The sequence below is a fragment of the Neomonachus schauinslandi genome, chromosome 10 (genome assembly GCF_002201575.2).
Source record: "Neomonachus schauinslandi chromosome 10, ASM220157v2, whole genome shotgun sequence".
Classification (NCBI taxonomy): domain Eukaryota; kingdom Metazoa; phylum Chordata; class Mammalia; order Carnivora; family Phocidae; genus Neomonachus; species Neomonachus schauinslandi.
This window is the reverse complement of record NC_058412.1, coordinates 49,288,784-49,306,404: the sequence shown is the minus strand read 5'-3', so window position 1 is coordinate 49,306,404 and position 17,621 is coordinate 49,288,784. Positions and strand designations below refer to the sequence as shown.

The 17,621-nt window shown below is 57.6% G+C and overlaps 1 protein-coding gene across 1 annotated transcript; it reads right to left on the bottom strand.

Moving 5' to 3' along the window:
• Positions 1-4,471: 4,471 nt before the first annotated feature.
• FBXO41 (F-box protein 41) lies at positions 4,472-13,989 on the bottom strand. Its single transcript, XM_021699226.1, has 12 exons — positions 13,085-13,989; positions 11,203-11,428; positions 10,662-10,735; positions 10,038-10,396; positions 8,962-9,203; positions 8,650-8,765; positions 8,370-8,522; positions 8,116-8,211; positions 6,611-6,729; positions 6,275-6,433; positions 4,668-4,783; positions 4,472-4,534 (listed from the first exon to the last, which is right to left on the bottom strand). Exons 1-12 carry the CDS (start codon positions 13,987-13,989, stop codon positions 4,472-4,474), a joined length of 2,628 nt encoding a protein of 875 aa, XP_021554901.1.
• Between the last annotated feature and the right edge of the window lie 3,632 nt (positions 13,990-17,621).

Genomic DNA, 17,621 nt, shown 5'->3' with positions numbered 1-17,621 from the left:
TAAAGCTTCCTACGGAGGTGGCCAAGCCACTGAGGGGCCGGGCAGTGTCTGGTGCTCCTGCTGGACTTGTCCTGGGGTTGTCCGTAAAGATGGCCTCCCCAGCTTGTGCAGATACCAAAAGTGAGCTCTGGTGGGGACAGTGATGTCTGCAGCCCTGCGACAGGTCTTCCTAATGCTTTATTCACTGTTGATGCCATTCAGGTCATCCACCCACTTCCTGCCTCAGTGCACTTGAACTGCAGAAAGGCTTGGTGACACAGACAGACAAAAATATGGCCACCTACCATTTACTTCCCTGGCAGATAATCCAGTTTCACCATCTTTTATTGGATACAAAGTCGTAAATTCTCTGATGCCCATGTGAGTCCTTTTAAATACATACACTCAGGTACATTCGGCGAAGGGCATCTATGGGTGACGTGGAGCAAAGTGCTGGGATGGTGACGCCTGGCAGCGGGGGGGGTGGGGGGGGAGAAGTGGGGCCAGGGAAGGCCCCCTGGGGGCTGGAGGTACAGGCACCACTTCAGAAACAAAACCAAAAAACGCTCTGCACCCCTCCGCCTGCTGTGCTTGGGGTGGGGGAAGCTACCCTCACAGCTCAGGCCCATTGCAGCCTGGCTGTGCAGGGAAGGCAGGCCTGGGGGCCGGTTGAGGAGGTCCCCACTAGCAGTGCCCACGAGAGCCAGGCCTACTGGTGCCAGTCATGAGGCAAGCCTCAAGGTTGCCTCGGGCCTCTGCACTTGAATGCAAGACCCCGCCAGGGCAGAGTTGAGGCCAGGCCGCCCAAGGCCAAGCCCCCTGGAACTGTGCCAGCAACGGCAGACAAGGCTTGGGCTTGTGGCGGGGAAGCCTGCCTGATTGTCAGGGCAGTCTTGGGACTGGCGAGGGTCCCGGGGGGTTAGGGAAGGAGTAGGAGCTGGTTGCCCTGGTATTCCGGTCTTCACCCAATCCTAAACCTTATCCTCAGGCAAAAGCTGCAGATGAATACACTTGTCCAGGAATAAATACATACACACGATACATAGCAGTATATACAGAAATGCAGGCCTGGAACAAGGCTGGGCAAGAAAGCATGATCACCAGGGTTAAAAAGAGAAGTGCCAGGCCCCTGGAGGAGGGACTGATGGGCTGGACAGATCAGTTTGAGTTAACTCCTCTGGGCAGGGAGGCCCTGCCCCCACTCACCATCTCTGCCGTCTTCACCCCAAGCCCCCGAGGAATTGGGTCTTTGGCACCAGTAGTCCCCTCTGGGAAGGTCTTCAGCCTAGCACCTTAGAGGGACTAGGGCCTGGGCCGCTTCCCACCCATGGCCCAAAGGACCAGGGCAATAGTCGGGACCCAATGGCAAAGGATGGAGCCAAACCTTGGAGCAGCAGGCCTTGGGAGGGAGGTGGCTTTTTGCTTTTGAAGCACTTCTTGAGGGGCTGGCTCAAACCGCTCTCACAGGACCAGGAAGTCCTGAGCTGCCTTGGTCCTTAGGTGGTTTCTTGGCCAGTGGAAAGCCATGGTTCTGGGCAGCACCCTTCCTCTCTCCCAGGGGTCAGATGTATACAGCATCTCCTTCGTTCCCTGCTAGGGCCATGGGGAAGCAGCCCAAAGCCTGATGAAGTGCTCAGGCTGAGTGTGCCAAGCCTCCCAGATGCTGGGTCCAGGCCATATTGCAGGGAGAGGTGTAGGGACACCCGAGTGCTGGAGCCCATGGGAGCTCTACATGTGTCTGGGACCCCTAGAGCAGGGTCTGCTTCAATTTGCTCTCTCAGATATTCCTCTCCTTTGCATCTTACCTAGGTGTGAGATACAGAGGTGGAAGCTCCTTTGAGTGAGTGAAGGATAAGGTGCTTTAGGAATGGCCAGACCCTCCATTCCTGTTACCCATCCTCAGCCATGCTCTGTGGTTGCCAAAGAAGTGAACAAATGGAGCATCCCTACAAATAAGCTCCCCATATAGTAGCAGGGCTCATCCCCCTGCAAGTCAAAAAATAGCTTCGAGTTGGGGGACAAGGGGCCCGCACCCTACCACTTCTCGGCATGCATGAAGTCCAGCCTGTGTGAGTCTGTGAGCCCGTCAGCAGGGGCTGGGGCCAATGCCATATGTACTCCTACACATCCTTCACACACTCAGCTGGGAGTTACAAGGTGGGGACTTCCTGGCCAAACTTCCTACCGGTGGGGGGTGGGGGGTGGGGGTGGGCTGTTCACTCTTCTGCCCCCAGTGCTGGTGGTGCTCAGGGCTGTTGCACGAATGAATGACTGACTGAATGACTGACTGGGTGAATGAACCTACTCCTAGAATCAGTCCTTTCAGCACTGCCTTTCTCCCACTCTAGCTCACTGCCTGTGCACCCTGACCTCTTTTTCCAGGACTGATGCCAGACATTCCAGTGGGTACCCACCCAGGGAGAAATTGCCCAAAGTCTTGTGTTCAGGGATGGAAGCTTCCTGGGGCAAAAGTCCCTCAGTAAGGCAGGCTCAGGCCAAGCAGGGCATCCCTTTGTGCTTTGTCCAGGAGATGGGGAGGGCAGCACCTCTGATCCTAGGGTCTCGAGCAGGAGCTATAGGGGGTACAGTTGGCAAGGCAAGACAGATGTACCCAGGGCACACCCATATCCCTTCCAGGCCCCTGGAGGACAGAGAAAAGTTGTGCTTCTTCCTTTGACTCCTGGGGACAGGGCTGGGGAGGTGGGAGCCAGTGGGGCCAGCTGCTCTGGGGGGGAGGGGGGTGCCACACAGCCAAGACTTCGTGCAGGACTGGATAGGGAGTTGCCAACAGGACACCCTTGGTATTTGGGGTCTTCAAAGGGCAAGGCCAGAAGGAGCTGGGACAGAGCTGGGTGTGGAGTTAGGGGAGCTGGATACTGAGCCTGTGGGGTCCCAGTCTGAAGGACTCATTACAGGCTAACCTGGGGCTGGGTCTTGATGTCCAAGCCAGGATGTAGCAGAAAGTTAGGTCCCTGGAAAGGGCTGAGAAACTACAGAGAAGTCCAGCCCCAGCCAGGACCAGCAGCCTAATGGTTAGGGCAGAGCTGGCCCTGTATAGGAAAGAAGGAAACCCTAAGATGGATCGAGGTTAATGTTTGAAAGAACTTTCCAAGTGAATGTTAGCAGGACCCAAGGCCTCTACACCACTATGGGAGTTCTGAGAGGAGGAACTGCGGAGACCTGAGTCTTTGGAGCCTTAGTGCCAGAACCTGGTATTACCAGAACTGTGCAAGAGTCAGTGAAAAACCTCCATCTGCATTCTGTGGTTTCTAAACCAAGTGGCTCTGGCTCAGGCCCCAGCACCGTGGCTAGGCAGAAGCACTCCACAGCCCATGGGGCCCATGAAGACTGAGGAGGGAGGCAAGTCTGATGAGGCTGCTCTTCCTCGTCTTTGGCTTCATGGGTGTAGTTCCCTACCAAGACCATGTCTTCAAGCAAGCTAGCCAGACAAGGAAGCAAACCAAATTCCCTCCTCCTGGCTTCCTCCAAGCCCCAGCACAGAAGGGGGACTCCCTGCCACCCACAGCACTGGGGACCCAGAGGCCATTAGATTGCTGCCCAAGCACCAGAAAGACATTTCTTGAGGACAGGAACTGCTGCTCACTGCTGCTAAGGTTTCCCAGAGCTAGGACCTTACCCCTCCAGAGGCTCGGGACTGGTGGACGGTATAGAAACATGCACCTTTTACCTCTGAATTTAGCTCTGGTGTGTCATGAGGGTATGTGGTGGCTGAGAGGAAGGGTCTTGTTTCTACAGCAATAAAAACTAGGTTTTCTCTACTTGGCAATTTACCCCCTTTGAGAATGGTGGTTTCAATATTCTGGGGAAAAGTTGTGGATGAATGTTTTGCCATTCCAAGCCCATTCCCACTACCTCGCTGCACCCCCGCCCCCCACTTTTGGCTGACCACATTCCCAGACCCATAGACCTATCTGTGTTATCCCTGGGGAATGTGGACCGAGAGCCTAGGCAGGATGTCTGAAGGGGATGCCCCACAGAGGGCTGGAACAGGGCAGGAGGAAAAGAGTCCTCCTTACCAAGTCTGAGCTGCTTTGGGGAGCCCCCTCAGGCTGGGGCCTAGCAGAGGCCCCTGACCGGGAGTCTGGGCCTCAGGAAGCGGGGGGCCTGCCCCAGTAGCCTGAGCAACCGAGGAGCCACTCCGTGGTTACTGCAGGTCCTGAGGGCGATGACACCAGGTGCTGGTGGTGACTCAGCTCCTTGCTGGCGGTGCCCAGAAGGATGCTCCAGTGGGGGGGTGAAGTGGGGGTCGGGGGGCAGCTTCTGTCCAAGCCCCTGCCCTGAAGAGGCAGTGCCCAGGGTCAGACCTGTTGCTCCACGGTCCCAGGAGGACGACAGGAAACTCAACCCTTCCCTGGAAGCCAGGGATAACACTAGGCCTCCGAAGGTCTAGTCCAAATCAGGGTCCCTCTGGAGGTCCAAAGAGAGTGCCCTGGTGTGGGGCTGGCAGGGGCCCTGCCGCCCCCCGCCCGGGTTAGCAGCCGCCATCCACCTTGATGTGCAGGATCTTAGAGAAGCCGGGCCTCCGTCGTAGGGCCTGTAGACCGAACCCTGGGTTAGTTCCCCTCAGGGTCAGGCAAGTGGGGCCCTCCCGTTACACACCCAGGTCACCAACTCCAGCCTAGGGATGTCACCTAGGGTCTTGGGTGGCCTAAGAGCCAATTCCTCACCTGGAGTTTTGTCACCATGTCCTCAAACAGCTTCTGGGCCTCGGGACTGCTGGGCTCTTTGAAATAATCAGCAATCCCAATCTGGACCACAATGGACTTGAGGTTCCGGCAAATGCCTGAGAAAAGGTGGGTAATAAGATGATGGCTCATGTCTGGCCTGGGCAATGGGACTGCTGCTTCTCCTATCACTACTTAATGAAACCAGAACCCTACAGAGAGATGGTCACGTGCCAGGCACTGGGCACCACGTAGAGGAGAGCAGGCCTGTGGCACCCAGGGGGTCAACCAGACGGGGGTTGGCGCCGGGGGAGGAGGGCAGGGTCATAAAGCAGAGGTTGCAGTGGACTCTGGGAGGATGAGTGGGCAACAGCCAATTGTGCACAGGCTCTAGGAGCTTCCCTGACAGAGGGGACAGTTGTACCACGGCCTGGCCATCTGGAAATGAATTCAAGGACAGAGTGGCTGGGGTGAGGCTGATGGGTCTTCTCTAAAACATGGAGGAGGGGAGACAGGCAGCAAACAAGTTGGGAGCAGAGGACTTAAGGGACCAGATGTTGCCATGAAGTCAGTGGAGTAGGAAGAAAGGAGGCTGAGAGGGTTCTGGAGGTCATGATTTTGGAGGCTGAGCAGTTAGTTCTGGTGGTCAATCCAGGGCCAGGCCATGAGGCTGAAGGGGAGGGAAGAAGAGGGTCCTGGAAACAATGAGATTGTCAAGGAATCTTCAGTGCTCAGGACTTAGGTGTTACCAGGGCCTCAGGAAGGGGGCGGGGGGGGCCTGCCCCAGTAGCCTGAGAACCGAGGAGCCACTCCATGGTTACTGCAGGTCCTGAGGGCGATGACACCAGGTGCTGGTGGTGACTCAGCTCCTTGCTGGCTGTGCCCAGAAGGATGCTCCAGTGGGGGGATGGAGCGGGGGTCAGAGACAGCTTCCTGAAGGAGTGTGAGCAGCCCCAGCTGGGTGCCCATGTCCTCAATGAAGGTGGAAGAATGGTCAGGAGTGGGGCAGGTGGCTAGGGGTTGGTGGAGTCAGAGGAGGCATGCTGGAGTCTACAGTAGCACGGAGAGAGGGGTCTTCACCCTGAGAATGGTCCTGGCGGGGCTCACATACATTATCTCATTTAACCCTCCCACCCATTCCAGAACGTCCGCTTAGAAGATGGGGATACAGAAGCCAGAGAAGTAGAATAACTTGCCCAGTCACACAGCTAATAAGCAGTAGAGCCAAAATTGAGACCTAGATCAGTCCAGCTCCAGGACCTGTATTCCTAACCCGTCTGTTCTGCCCCTGCCCTTGGCCAGAGGCTCACGTGGAACAGGTCATATCTTGTATGTCCCATGGGGGTTGAGCATAGGGCAATAAAGATCTGTGGAACCGAACCATTTGGACCAGTGCTAGCAGGCCTCGAATGCCACACTGGCCTCAGAAGACCCTGGTGGTGAGGCTAGGATTAGCACCCTGGTCAGTCTGTCCCACCCACCCCTACCTCCACCCCCGCTGGTGCTTGCTGACGAGGAGCAACAGGGAATTGCATATGCTACCTGCTGACAAGGCATGGTAAGAGGGGGGACAGTGGACACCGCCCCCCGGCCGCATTCCCACTGCTCACTGTTGAAATGCAGCAGGGCCTTGGGGGTGACGGGGGTGGCCGTGAGCACCAGCATCTCCAGTCCCTTCAGGCCTTCCCGGCAGACCTCAGCTGCCACCTCCTGGGTGATCTCCGACACATGGTCCAGCTCCAGGACCTGCAGCCGCATGCAGTTTCTTGCTAGGAAGAGGAGAAGAGGAGAGGTCCTGCTGACAAACTCCCCAGGTCGCCTCCGGCCCCGTGCCTCTGTGCTCCTGCCACCACCCAGGCCGCAGCCCCAAGCCCCTCTGGGATTCCGGTGTCGCACCCACGCCTGCTTCCCACCACCCTCCGCCCCAGTCCCAAGGAAAGACTCACCAAGTGACGCCAGGCCCTGCACCCCACAGCCAGCACCCCCAACCCCCAGGGCCCGAAGGTGCGGCCAACAGCGACCAATCATCTGCAGGCAGCGGTTACTGAAGCGCGTGGGCTGCTGGCTGGAGAATGGGGCAGAGAGAGGGCTGTCAAGGAAGCTTCTGGTTGCACGGCACCCCGAGCCTGCTCCTCTTTCATGACCCTTGCTCAGGCTGGGGCCCCACCAACCACCCAGCTGCTCAAGTTAGAAACCTGGGATAATCCCTGACCCTTCCTTACCTCCTGCCGAGACCTACAGATTCTGATTCCTGAGTAACTTCAAAGCACAGTTCACACCACCATCCATATTCATGTGGATTCATCTAGTCTCTCTGCCAATTCATCCGGCACGCTGCTGACAGCGAGCCACTCGTTCTATGTTCTCTCACTCAGTCATTCAACAAATGGGCCTCAAGTGTCTACTAGAGCCAAGAATAACCGAGCTGGGCCCTGGGGATACAGTGGTGACAGTATAGACATGGTCCGTGCCCTCAACGAGGGGGGCGGGGGAGGACACAGAACATAACCAGTCTGATGTGATCCTGTCTTTAAGATCAGAAATACTGCAAAAGCTTCCCGAGCACTCTTAGGTAAAATGCAAAAATCTAACCCCCTTATGCAAGACCTTCCTAACCTTGCCCCCACCTTCCTGTCCACACTCATTGCTCCACCCTGCCCACCACTCACACCAACCCGGCCATTTCCCTGAACACCTCGTTCCTCAACATTCGCCCAGGCGGTGGGTTCCCTGGTGTCTGCCACGCACCTGGTACCAGGGATATGGGAACGGACATTCACAGCCCCGACCTGGAGAACTGCGAGTACCGCGGAAACTCAGAGAGAGATTATTGCAAAACAAACTACAGCAGGGGTCGAGCCGAGGCACCACAGAAATGGGGGCAGGGGAGCAGGGACGGATTCCGCCAGGGGGCAGGGAAGGACATGGGATGCCCCGAGAGGAGCTGTCGTGCGGAGAGAGGGCTTGGAGGACAGAGTGCAGGGACAAAGAAGTCTGGTTTGAGGAACACCAAGTCGTGAATGAATGATCTGGACTCTCCGACAACCAGCTCTTTTGTGTATGCTACATCAACCTCCCTGAACGGCCTTTCACATGCCAAACGAACGTGGCTATTTCTAACTAGTGTTGACTGAACACTTATATATACTCTTTATAGACACATCTCATCTGAGCCAGCTACGGTCCCACTAAGGCTGAAAGATCTCGAATATCACCTTCACTTTGCAGTAGAGAAACTGAGGCATGACTGGATTGCCCTCCGTCACACTGCCAGTGAGCCAGGACGTCACCCCAGGCCTGATTTTGAAGCTCTGCTCCCAACAGCTAAATACACAGACTGATGAATGTGAATCTGTCTCCCCAGCCAGCTTTTGGAATGGCCCAGATCTGCTCAGTCCTCAGCCAGCCCCGGCTCAACCCCCGGCCCCTCCCAACCCCTGCTGGGGCTCACCAAGGGTGAAGTGGCGCCACCTGGAGGGAGACAATCTCTCTGCAGCCTGCGCCCAGGGCCCAAATGACCTCATGGCCCACGGGGTCTGTGGCGCTCCTGTTGAAAAGACAAAGCTGGGACCGCCCACCCTGGTAGCTTCTGCTCCCTGCCCTTGGACCAGAGGACTCTCGGGTCCCCTTGACTGAAAGCCCTGGGGGAAGAGTATGCAGACCCCAGGGACCCGCTCGGCCAGAGGTCCGGAGGGTGTGGACTACCTGTAGGTGACGGCCTGCAGGGCGCGGCAGTAGCAGCTGGCCAGCCAGAGGGAGCGGTCAGTGAGGATGTTGGGACAGTGGGAGATGCGCAGGATCAGCAGATTCCCCCCCGCCGCCTTCAACAGGGACTCCAGCCCCGCCTCCAGGCAGCCCCTGGGGATGGCCAAGAGGTCAGGGCACCGCTTGTGGCCACTCCTTCCCCGGGAAAGCACCGCCCCCCCCCCAAAACTCCAGGTGTGCACGCAGTAACACCCCCCCTGCCCACCCACCACCGCCTCACCGGGTGCTCCGCGCGTACTCTTCCTTGCTCTCCTTCTTGCCCCGCTGCCGGGGCTTCAAGTTCTGCAGGGTCAGCGAGTGCGCCTGGGTGCACCACTGAGCCAGCATGGCCAGGAACTGCAGGGAGAGAGGGGTTGCCTGCCGATGAAGGGGCCCGAGCTTGGCTGCCTGGAGGGAGACCCCATGAGAGCATTTGGGGGAGTGAGGTTGAAGCTAGGGTGTTGGAAGGGTCGCGAGGGCCAGACCTCGAGGGCCCAGATTCTGCTGGGAGAAAGGTGGGTTCACAGCAGGGGCGGTGGGCGGGGACAGGCACCTTGGAACAGACGCGGGCGTTCTCGAGCAGCACCCGTGTCCAGACCGCGGGGTGGCGAGCCACGAAGCGCCAGTCTCGGCAGACCTCGGCCGCGTGCAGCAGCGTGCGCGTGTCCAGGTAGGTGAAGATGCAGAACAGGGCGGCTCGCATCTTGAGGATCTCCGGGCTGATGACCTCGTTGGAGCGGGAGGGGCTGCCCCTCTCCGCTCGCCGACCCCGCCCACTGCCTCCCTCAGGGCGGGCTGCACGGTACCAGAGGGTCAGAGATCAGTGTGGAGGGTCAAAGGCCAATGTGGGGGTGTGGGTGGGGAGGTGGGGTGGGGTAGGAGCTACAGAAGGGACAAGCATGAAAGACCCATGCTGGGGGACTGGTGACTTGGGAGGAAGGCAAGGGGCCTCTGCTTCCCCCTCCTCTGCACACCCCATCTCTAATTATACACATTAGGAAAAAGTGTGGCTTCCTCAAGTAAACGGTCTTTTTTAAGATCATACATCCTCACATTGTTCAAACTCAGTCCTTAGGCAAAGCAACTGAGTCAAGTCTAGGAAAGGCAAGGGTTTGGAGGGTGAGGGTACAGATGGACAGAAACCCAGCCTCTGTAAACAGAAGGCCAGGGCGAGGCTGCCCAGAACAGTCACTCAAGAGCAGCCATGCACCCGACCTGAGCCCTCTAACCTCCTGACCCTGACCCACCCACATATGCACATGGCCTTGTGCATATATAGAAGGGGCCTCTCCCTGCTGTTCCAGGGACTTCAGTCTGCAGTTAACACTCAGCTACTCTCCCGTAAATGTCAACAACGAGCCATGTGAATGGACCCCCTGAGATGTGGCATCCTTGTGCAGTCCCCAACATGAGCACCCCTCTGCTGCTGCACTGCTCTGTCTCATGAGTTCCTTGCCCAGGCTCCCAGGGCACTTGTAGGAGAGTTTGTCATCCTCATTGCAGGAAGTCTGGGACAAGGGGAAACACGTGCGGGAGCCCAAGAGATCTACTGCCTCAGCCCTGTGTCCCCTTAGAGGGCCCAGCGCCAAAGAAAGACTGGCCCCTCTGGCCTACCCTTCCAGGACTCACCTGAGAGCCGGCAGCTGCTCAGTGGCCCAGCCAGAGCAGGCCCAGGACGGGGGGCATCTGAGGGGCCCTCAGCCTCTGACTCCGTGGTTCGGGAGCCCACATCCGAGACATCACCCTCCTCCCCCTCCGTGCTGTGTCGGCGGGGTCTGCGCTGCCAGTTCTGGATGGCCTGGCGCCGCAGGCCTGAGCTGCGAGGGGCCTGGGTGCGCTCCGAGCCGCCGTTGGCAGCCTGGGCCCGTGTGCCCAAGCCCCCAGGGCCACTGTCCTCGGGGGCCCCCTCTTCTGGCCGGGGTAGCTCCAGACTGTCACTGTCATAGCAGCCTGAGCTCTGGGATGCAGCGGGGACACGGCTGGAGGCCCTGGGGTGGGGTGGACCAGACGGTGAGGAGTGAGGGGCACCAGGTCTGCCCAAAGTCTCCATGCCACTCCTACCGAGGGCAACCCCCCCCGCCCTACTTTCCAAGAGCCCCCTTCCAAGAGTGTGGAAAGGCAGACGGAGGTGACCCAAGGAGTATGGGGAAAGGAGAAGGAGCCAAGGCCCAGATGGGCCAGCCATCCAGGGGGCTGGTGGATCTTTCCAGGGTGAGGGTGGGCTGTGTGGGACGGGCCAGGCCCGAGGCTTACCCTGTGCTGGGAGAGGAGCCATGCCTCGACACGGCGTATGTGCTAGGCATGGCCGGGCCCGCGTGGTGTTCTCGCTGTGGGCCCCCAGAGCGGGAGGGAAAGGGGGGGAGCAGAGGAGGTAAGAGGATGAGAAGGAGCAGGAGAAACAGGGCACAAGATGGAGAGAAGAGAGGAGGGAGAGGAGAGAGAAGGAAAAAAGTTGGGAAAGATGGACAAATAGACAGACAGACGGCCCAGAAAGGCAGGCTCACCACCCCCCTCCCCACACCCACCCAGCACCCCAGACCCCGGCTCGTGGTTCCTGGGCTCTCAGTTGGGCAGAGAAGGGCCCCAGAGCACCAGGGCGGCTGGATCGCACCTCACTGGCTCACAGCCTCAGGGGCCCTTCTGTCCAATCGGAGGGGCACCCCTGTTCCTGGACCCCTCCTTCAGGCCTGGAGCCTGCTCGTGGGGAAGAGCCCAAGAAGGGAAGCATGGAGCATAACAGGGGGACGCCAGGCCGTGTGCATGGTGGGACTGGAGGGGGCAGGTGGGCGCTCACCATTCTGCCGGGGCCTCGGGTACCGGGCCCAGCGCCACTTCCTCCCCCTCCGCGGCCCAGGCTGGCGCTCGGGGTGCTGCCACAGCTGCTGCTGATGACCTGCAGCTGCCGCTCGGCGCGGTCCGCGCGCTCCAGCAGCTCCTCGATGAACTGCTGCAGCCGCAGCTTGGCGCTGGCCTCCCGCGCCGCCGTCTCCTTCAGGAACTGGTCGATCTGCACCACCTCCCTGGGCCCGGAGCAGTCTCTCAGCCCCGTGCCTCGGCCTGGCTGCCCACCCACCCTCTGGAGGAGACCCCGAGCGGGAGGGAGAGACACGGGCACATGAGCTGTCTGCTCATGCTCACGCGGCTGCCTGCTGATGTACAGGCCTGGGCACAAGGCCCCCCCCGCCAAGGCACACACAGAAATGCAACCATACACCCACCCCGAGTCACACACTCATGCCCCACTGACCCAGCCCCGACGCTCCTGCCAGGCGCCCCTACTCCCCACGGAAACACTCTGTCATACGCAGTCACACTCAGAGCCACCTCCTCCGTCCGGATACACTCTTGGGCACACAGCCCAAGCACGTACACGTGCTCCTGTCATGTTCACTTGCAGGCATACACGCAGTGTGAGCCAGGTACAGTCCCGCTCACACATTCCAACACACACACACTTTCAGAAACATTCTCAGATGGAGAAGCCTCAGGCAAGTACACACAGCACACTTCAGAGTCACTTGAGCATTTACTCCCAAGTGTATTCACATTCAACATTCACTGAGCACCTTCCAGGTGTCAGGCACTGTTCTAGGTATTTAGGGATACAGCTGTGGACAGACTGAGAAGAGCTCCTGCCCCCATGGGGCTTATATCACAATGGGGGGTAGATAAATACCATCCGTATATTTCACCATTCTACATTTAAAGACAAGGGAAATAGGAAGCAGCAAAGAACACTGAGAAGGAGCAGACAAAAAGGAGAGTATCCTGGAAACCCAGTGAAGAAAGTGTTTCAGGGATCAGCTGTGTCAAATGCTGCTGATAGGCTGAGGTGTTGATGAGTGGGCCTCGGCGACATGAAGATCGTTGGTGACGCGGAGGACAGTAGTGGTGGTGGACATCTATCTGATCAGAGGGAATTCAAGAGAGAAAGTGGAGAAGGAAATTGGAGACAAGGAGTATAAATTTTCAAGGAGTTGTTCTGGAAGGAGAGAAAAGGGGCAGTAGCCCAAGGGGGCACTGGGGTTACGGTGGATGGTAGAAATGCCCTCCTGTTTGGTCGCTTTCAGGAATGATACAGTTGGGGCACCTGGGTGGCTCAGTCGTTAAGCATCTGCCTTCAGCTCAGGTCATGATCCCAGGGTCCTGGGATGGAGCCCCACATCCCGCTTCCTGCTCAGCGGGAAGCCTGCTTCTTCCTCTCCCACTCCCCCTGCTTGTGTTCCCTCTCTCACTGTGTCTCTGTCAAATAAACAAATAAAATCTTAAAAAAAAAAAAAAAGGAATGATACAGCTGACAAGGAAAATCTGATGATGGCAAAGGGAGAGAGCAGAATTGTGCCACGTCTTTGAGTAGGCAAAAGAGAAGAGGATCTGCTGCCACAATGCAGGGGCTGGCCTTGGCTAGGGACATAGAAAAGGAAGAGAAAGAGTTTTCACGGGCAGGCATGAGGGCATACTTGCATGTCCTCACAGTCCCAAACACATACCGTCATGACGCTCTTGGCCCCACAGACACCACCGTCACATGCTTGTGGCCACAGATGCCACAGTACAAAGCCACGGCCACACAGACACAGACACTCAAGGTGGGGGAAGCGGCAGCGACACACAGGGTCACTCAATCGGGAACATTCACCGGCACACCCGCCCACAGGGCCCTGCGGGCCACTCACTGCTGCTTGCGGCTCAGCTCCTGTTCCTTGTGCACCAGGTCCTGCTTGAGCGACGCCAGCAGCTCCACGCTCACGTCCACCTGGCGCGAGAGCTCGGACGCCCGCTCCTCCAGCTCCTCCTTCTCGCGCCCCAGCCGCGCGCTCTCCTGCCGCGCCGTCTCCAGCTCGGCCGCCTTGCGCTCCAGCTCGGCCTGCAGCCGACCCACCTGGCCCGCGATCTTCTGTTCCACCTCCTCGCTCAGCCGCTCCAGCCGCCGGTCCACCTCCAGCTTCTCCAACGCGCGGATCTTGAGGCGCGCCAGGCCCTCCTCGTAAGCCACATCGGCGGGCGAGGGGGACGCGGGCGAGGCGGAGGCGGGCCCGGGGCCCGGCCCGGGCGGCGGCGTCGAGCACGCCGAGGAGGCCACGGACTTGCGGGCGAACAGCTCCCCCAGCGGGATCTCGATCTCGCGCAGCGCGTAGCGCGCGGCGGCGGCGGCGGCGGCGGCGGGCACGAGGCCCGGCTCGGCCAGCTCCTCGCACGGCAGGCTGGCGGGCACCAGGTCGCCGGCGAAGTGGGCGAGGGGCGCGTGGTGGTGATGGTGGTGCAGCAGGTGCGGCGCGGCGGGCGACGGCCCGGCCGCCTGCTCCTTGCCCTGGAAGGACGTACTCTCGAAGACCTCGCGCCGGGCGCCGGGCACGGCCAGCAGGGCGGCGGGCTCGGGCGTCAGCGGGAAGCCCGAGGCGGCGGCGGCGGCGGCGGCCGCGGCTGCGGCGCCGTCGCAGATGCTGTTGGTCTTGGAGAGGATGTAGAGCGTCTCGTACGTGTGGCTGTACTCCAGGTGAGCACGCAGTGACGACAGGCTCCGGAAGCGCTTGTGCTCCCCGCAGCGGGGGCAGCGGTACGGCAGGTCCAGCGAGGCCATGGCCCCGCCGCCCCCGCGGCGCCCGGGCTCCACCGCGGCCGCCCCCGCCGGTCAGCCGGGCGCGCTCATGGGGGGCCGCGGGCGAGCCCCCCTGCGCGGTCAGGAAGGCTCAGGGCGCCGGCGGCCAGGGGCGAGGAGGCTGGAAGAGAGGGAGTAAGCCTTAGGAGGGTGGTCTCCCCCACGCGTGAGAAAACTGACTTCCCCAGGAAACACGCGCCCATAATGGAGGGGCGAGGGAATCCCAATGGCTTGACCTCCCAGAGGGGGCTGGCCTGCTCTGGTACCTGCGGGAGGGCCTGTACATGTACGACAGTGAGAAAGAATGAGAATTCTTTAAGGGGTGGGGAAAGGCATTCGTTATAATACTTCCAACCTATATTCCAACTAGACATAACCCAAGTGCCTATCACCAGTAGACTGGATGAATTGTGATATGTCCGTAGTGGAATTTTATCCAGCAATAGGGAAAGGAAGCACTGGGACATGCAACAACATGGATGAATCCATTCAATATTACGCTGCATAAAAGAAGCCAGAGCAGAGTGCACACCGTAGCATTCCATACATAGGGAGTCCAAGAACAGACGAAATTGGTCATGACAGAAGTCAGAATAGAGGTTACCCCCTGGAGACTATAAACTGAGAAGGGACAGGAGGGAACCTTATGTGATGCTGAAAATGTTCTAGATCTTGATATGAGTGGTGGTTATACATGTGAATACATATGTAAACAATCAAGCTATATACTTAAGGCTAGTGCACCATATGTATTTGGCTGTATGTATCTTACATCTGAAAAAAATCCTTAAAGGAAGATGCTTATTTCCAGATCATGCAAACCATACCCATCAGACAGGCTGGACTGTTGGTACCATGTTGCAGTGACTGAGTTGTCACCTCACCTGACGATACTTGTGTGCATGTCACTGTTTATTCCTGTCCTGCTTCTGTACCCTCCCATCACTGCCACTCTAGGCAGATAGGTCCTTTTTTAGAGTCCTTTGCTAGGTCGGTCTCCAAAAAGCGCCCTGCCCTGCCCTTTGTTCCAAGGGCCACCATATTTGTCCTCTTCAGGCCCATTCTAGCACAAACCACCACCCTTCCTGACATCCTACCCCCGGTCACCCTCAACTCCCACTGCCCCTCCTCCCTCATCTCTGGCTTCTGGTCACACCTCCTCTGCCTCGTGGAATCTCTACCCCATTCATCACTACCCTCCTCATCCTAACTGCCAGCCACCCTCCGCTGTCACTGTGCTCCTCTGGGTCACAGACCACCTGCTTATCAATCCAGTTGTCGTCAAGGATCTTCATCCACTTGGTCGCTTGGCTGATACCGCTGACCACTCCATCTTCCCAGGCTGCAATGAAGCCGCCCGTTTGGGTTCTCCAACCTCCTCTTCCTACTGCCTTCTGAATCTTCCTGATGAGAGGTCCACCTTCACACCCTCTTTGCATCTGCCCTCTCCCCGGCAGTCTGGTTTGCTCCCACATGTTCACTCCCAGCTTTAAGCAATTGACTCTCAGCTCTGCCTCCCCATCCTGACCTGCTCTGGAGTTTCCTTTGCCTTCAGGCATTTCCACGTGGAGGTATGGGTGACTATTTGTTCCCTTTACCAGCCCAGCACCCAGTCCTTCTCCTGGTAAAATCACTCTGCTTTGACCTTGGAGATCCATTCTTCCTTCCCCACTTTCTCAGTCCACATGGTCTGAGTGGGGGTTGATGGTCCACCCCGGCTCCAGGGGTAAGAAAGTGATATAGACCTGGCCAAACAGAGTCCCGGGATGGGCAGAGATCGCCCAAGTTGAGTCCTTGAGGCATTCCTCCCTCCAGGACTTCTCTGAACCACTGGGGAAAAGCATCCTCTTTGGGCTCAGGTTTCTAAGCTAATGGGGAAGGCTAGAGCTGCAAGGGCTATCTTTGCCTCTTTGGGGAGGAACCTCCTGGGAATGAAGCCAACACAGAGAAGCAGAACTGATATGGAGACAGAGATTTCTCACAGACACTGTTTGAGATCCTGGTCGGTTGGGTGAACCAATTTGTTCCCTTCATTGCTTAAGCCATTTGGAGTTGGGTCTATGATACCTGCACTAGAAAAAAGTCCTAACCCAGAAATTAGAATAAGAAATGGACTTTTTTAAAGGACTAGACCTAAGGAGGAATAAGCTGAACTAAGAGGGGAAGTAAGATGGTACCACCTCCCCCCTCAGAAGTTGGTGACCCCTGCTACCCAGCAGCAAAGCAGCCGATGAAACTCTGCCCCGGTCTCTGGAGCTCAGATGATGTTCCTACCTGGAACTTTAGGGGGCCTGTAGAAAAATGTCACCATGTTGGGGTGTGGCCTCTCCCATGGTCTCAGTAAGGCCCAACAAGAAAGAGACACACTCTGGCTGAAAGGGGCACCTCTGAAAGCAGAGAGGAAGAAAATGCTGCTTGGCTTAGAGAGGCGCTTTCTGCCTGAGGCCAGTAATCCAATATGGCTGAGAGTCAGATAATTAAGAGCCAGTTCTCTGCTTCTAGCTAAAAGTCAGCTCAAGCAAAGACAGGGAGGCTGGAAACACAGAGAGAGACAAACCTGGGCCCTGACAGGCTCTTGACTCCTCAGGCCCTTCAGGAACCCCTCCTGCTATGCTAGCCCTCCCAGCTCGACAGAAGCTTTCACCAAAACAGCCTTCCACTGGGGTGCAGCTTGAGTAGGAAGGGGCAATGAACTCTGCCTCCCGCCCTAGATGAGGGGTTTGCATTGGCCTGCGGCAGAGGCCTAGCCAGAAGCAACAGAACCGTGCGCTCCTGGGATGGGCAGAGCACCAAGGGCTGTTGCTAAGAGACAACCCCTGCTCCTCCCCGAACACTATCACCAGGGACTTGATTCAAGAATTACAACTTCCAGTGAGGTCTCTAGTTTGGTTAATGGCTCTGGGGACAACTGAACATAAATTGACTGAAAGCTTCCTAATGATTAAGGGGATTGTATTGCCAGAAAAACCGACAAACCTAGAAAACAAAGGCCAGGGATTACTCAGCTCCTAATGTTCCCCACCCCTTAAACTTGCACCAGTGGGAGGTGAGCCCCCAGTGCCCCTTTTCTGCATGGCACAGAGCATGAAAGACAAGGGAGGCTCTTGGAAATGGCAGAACCAAAGCAGCCAAAAACAGGAGTCAGGGAACCCCGTCCTCACCAACTGGTCAAGCATGTGGACCACATATGGGTCTGTGACCACTGACTGTTTTTCCTCATCTCCCCTCTTCAGCTGGGAGGGTTTTGTACTTTCAGCTATCCGATCCTTCCTCCATCATAGTCTGGCCATAAGCTGAAAGACCATGAGGGGCTGGCTCAGTACCCTGCCAAAGAGACAGCCCATCACCAAGATCTTGAATTGGGGCTGGACGTGCTAAGTGGATGAGCAGTTGGAACATCTCCTTCTGGAGATGGGACAAGTGTATTTTAAGTTTTGTGAGGGACAGTTGTGTTAGGATAAACAGAAACATTTTAAAAATTGTGTAAGGAGCAGGATCTGTGTAGATCTTGTTCAGAGGTGGGATGCAGTAGACATTTATTCTTTTTTGCTGTTCAGCTCCAGTCCCCCTTTGTGGCTAGACTCTGTTTTCCTTTGAAGAACCATTCCCCCCAC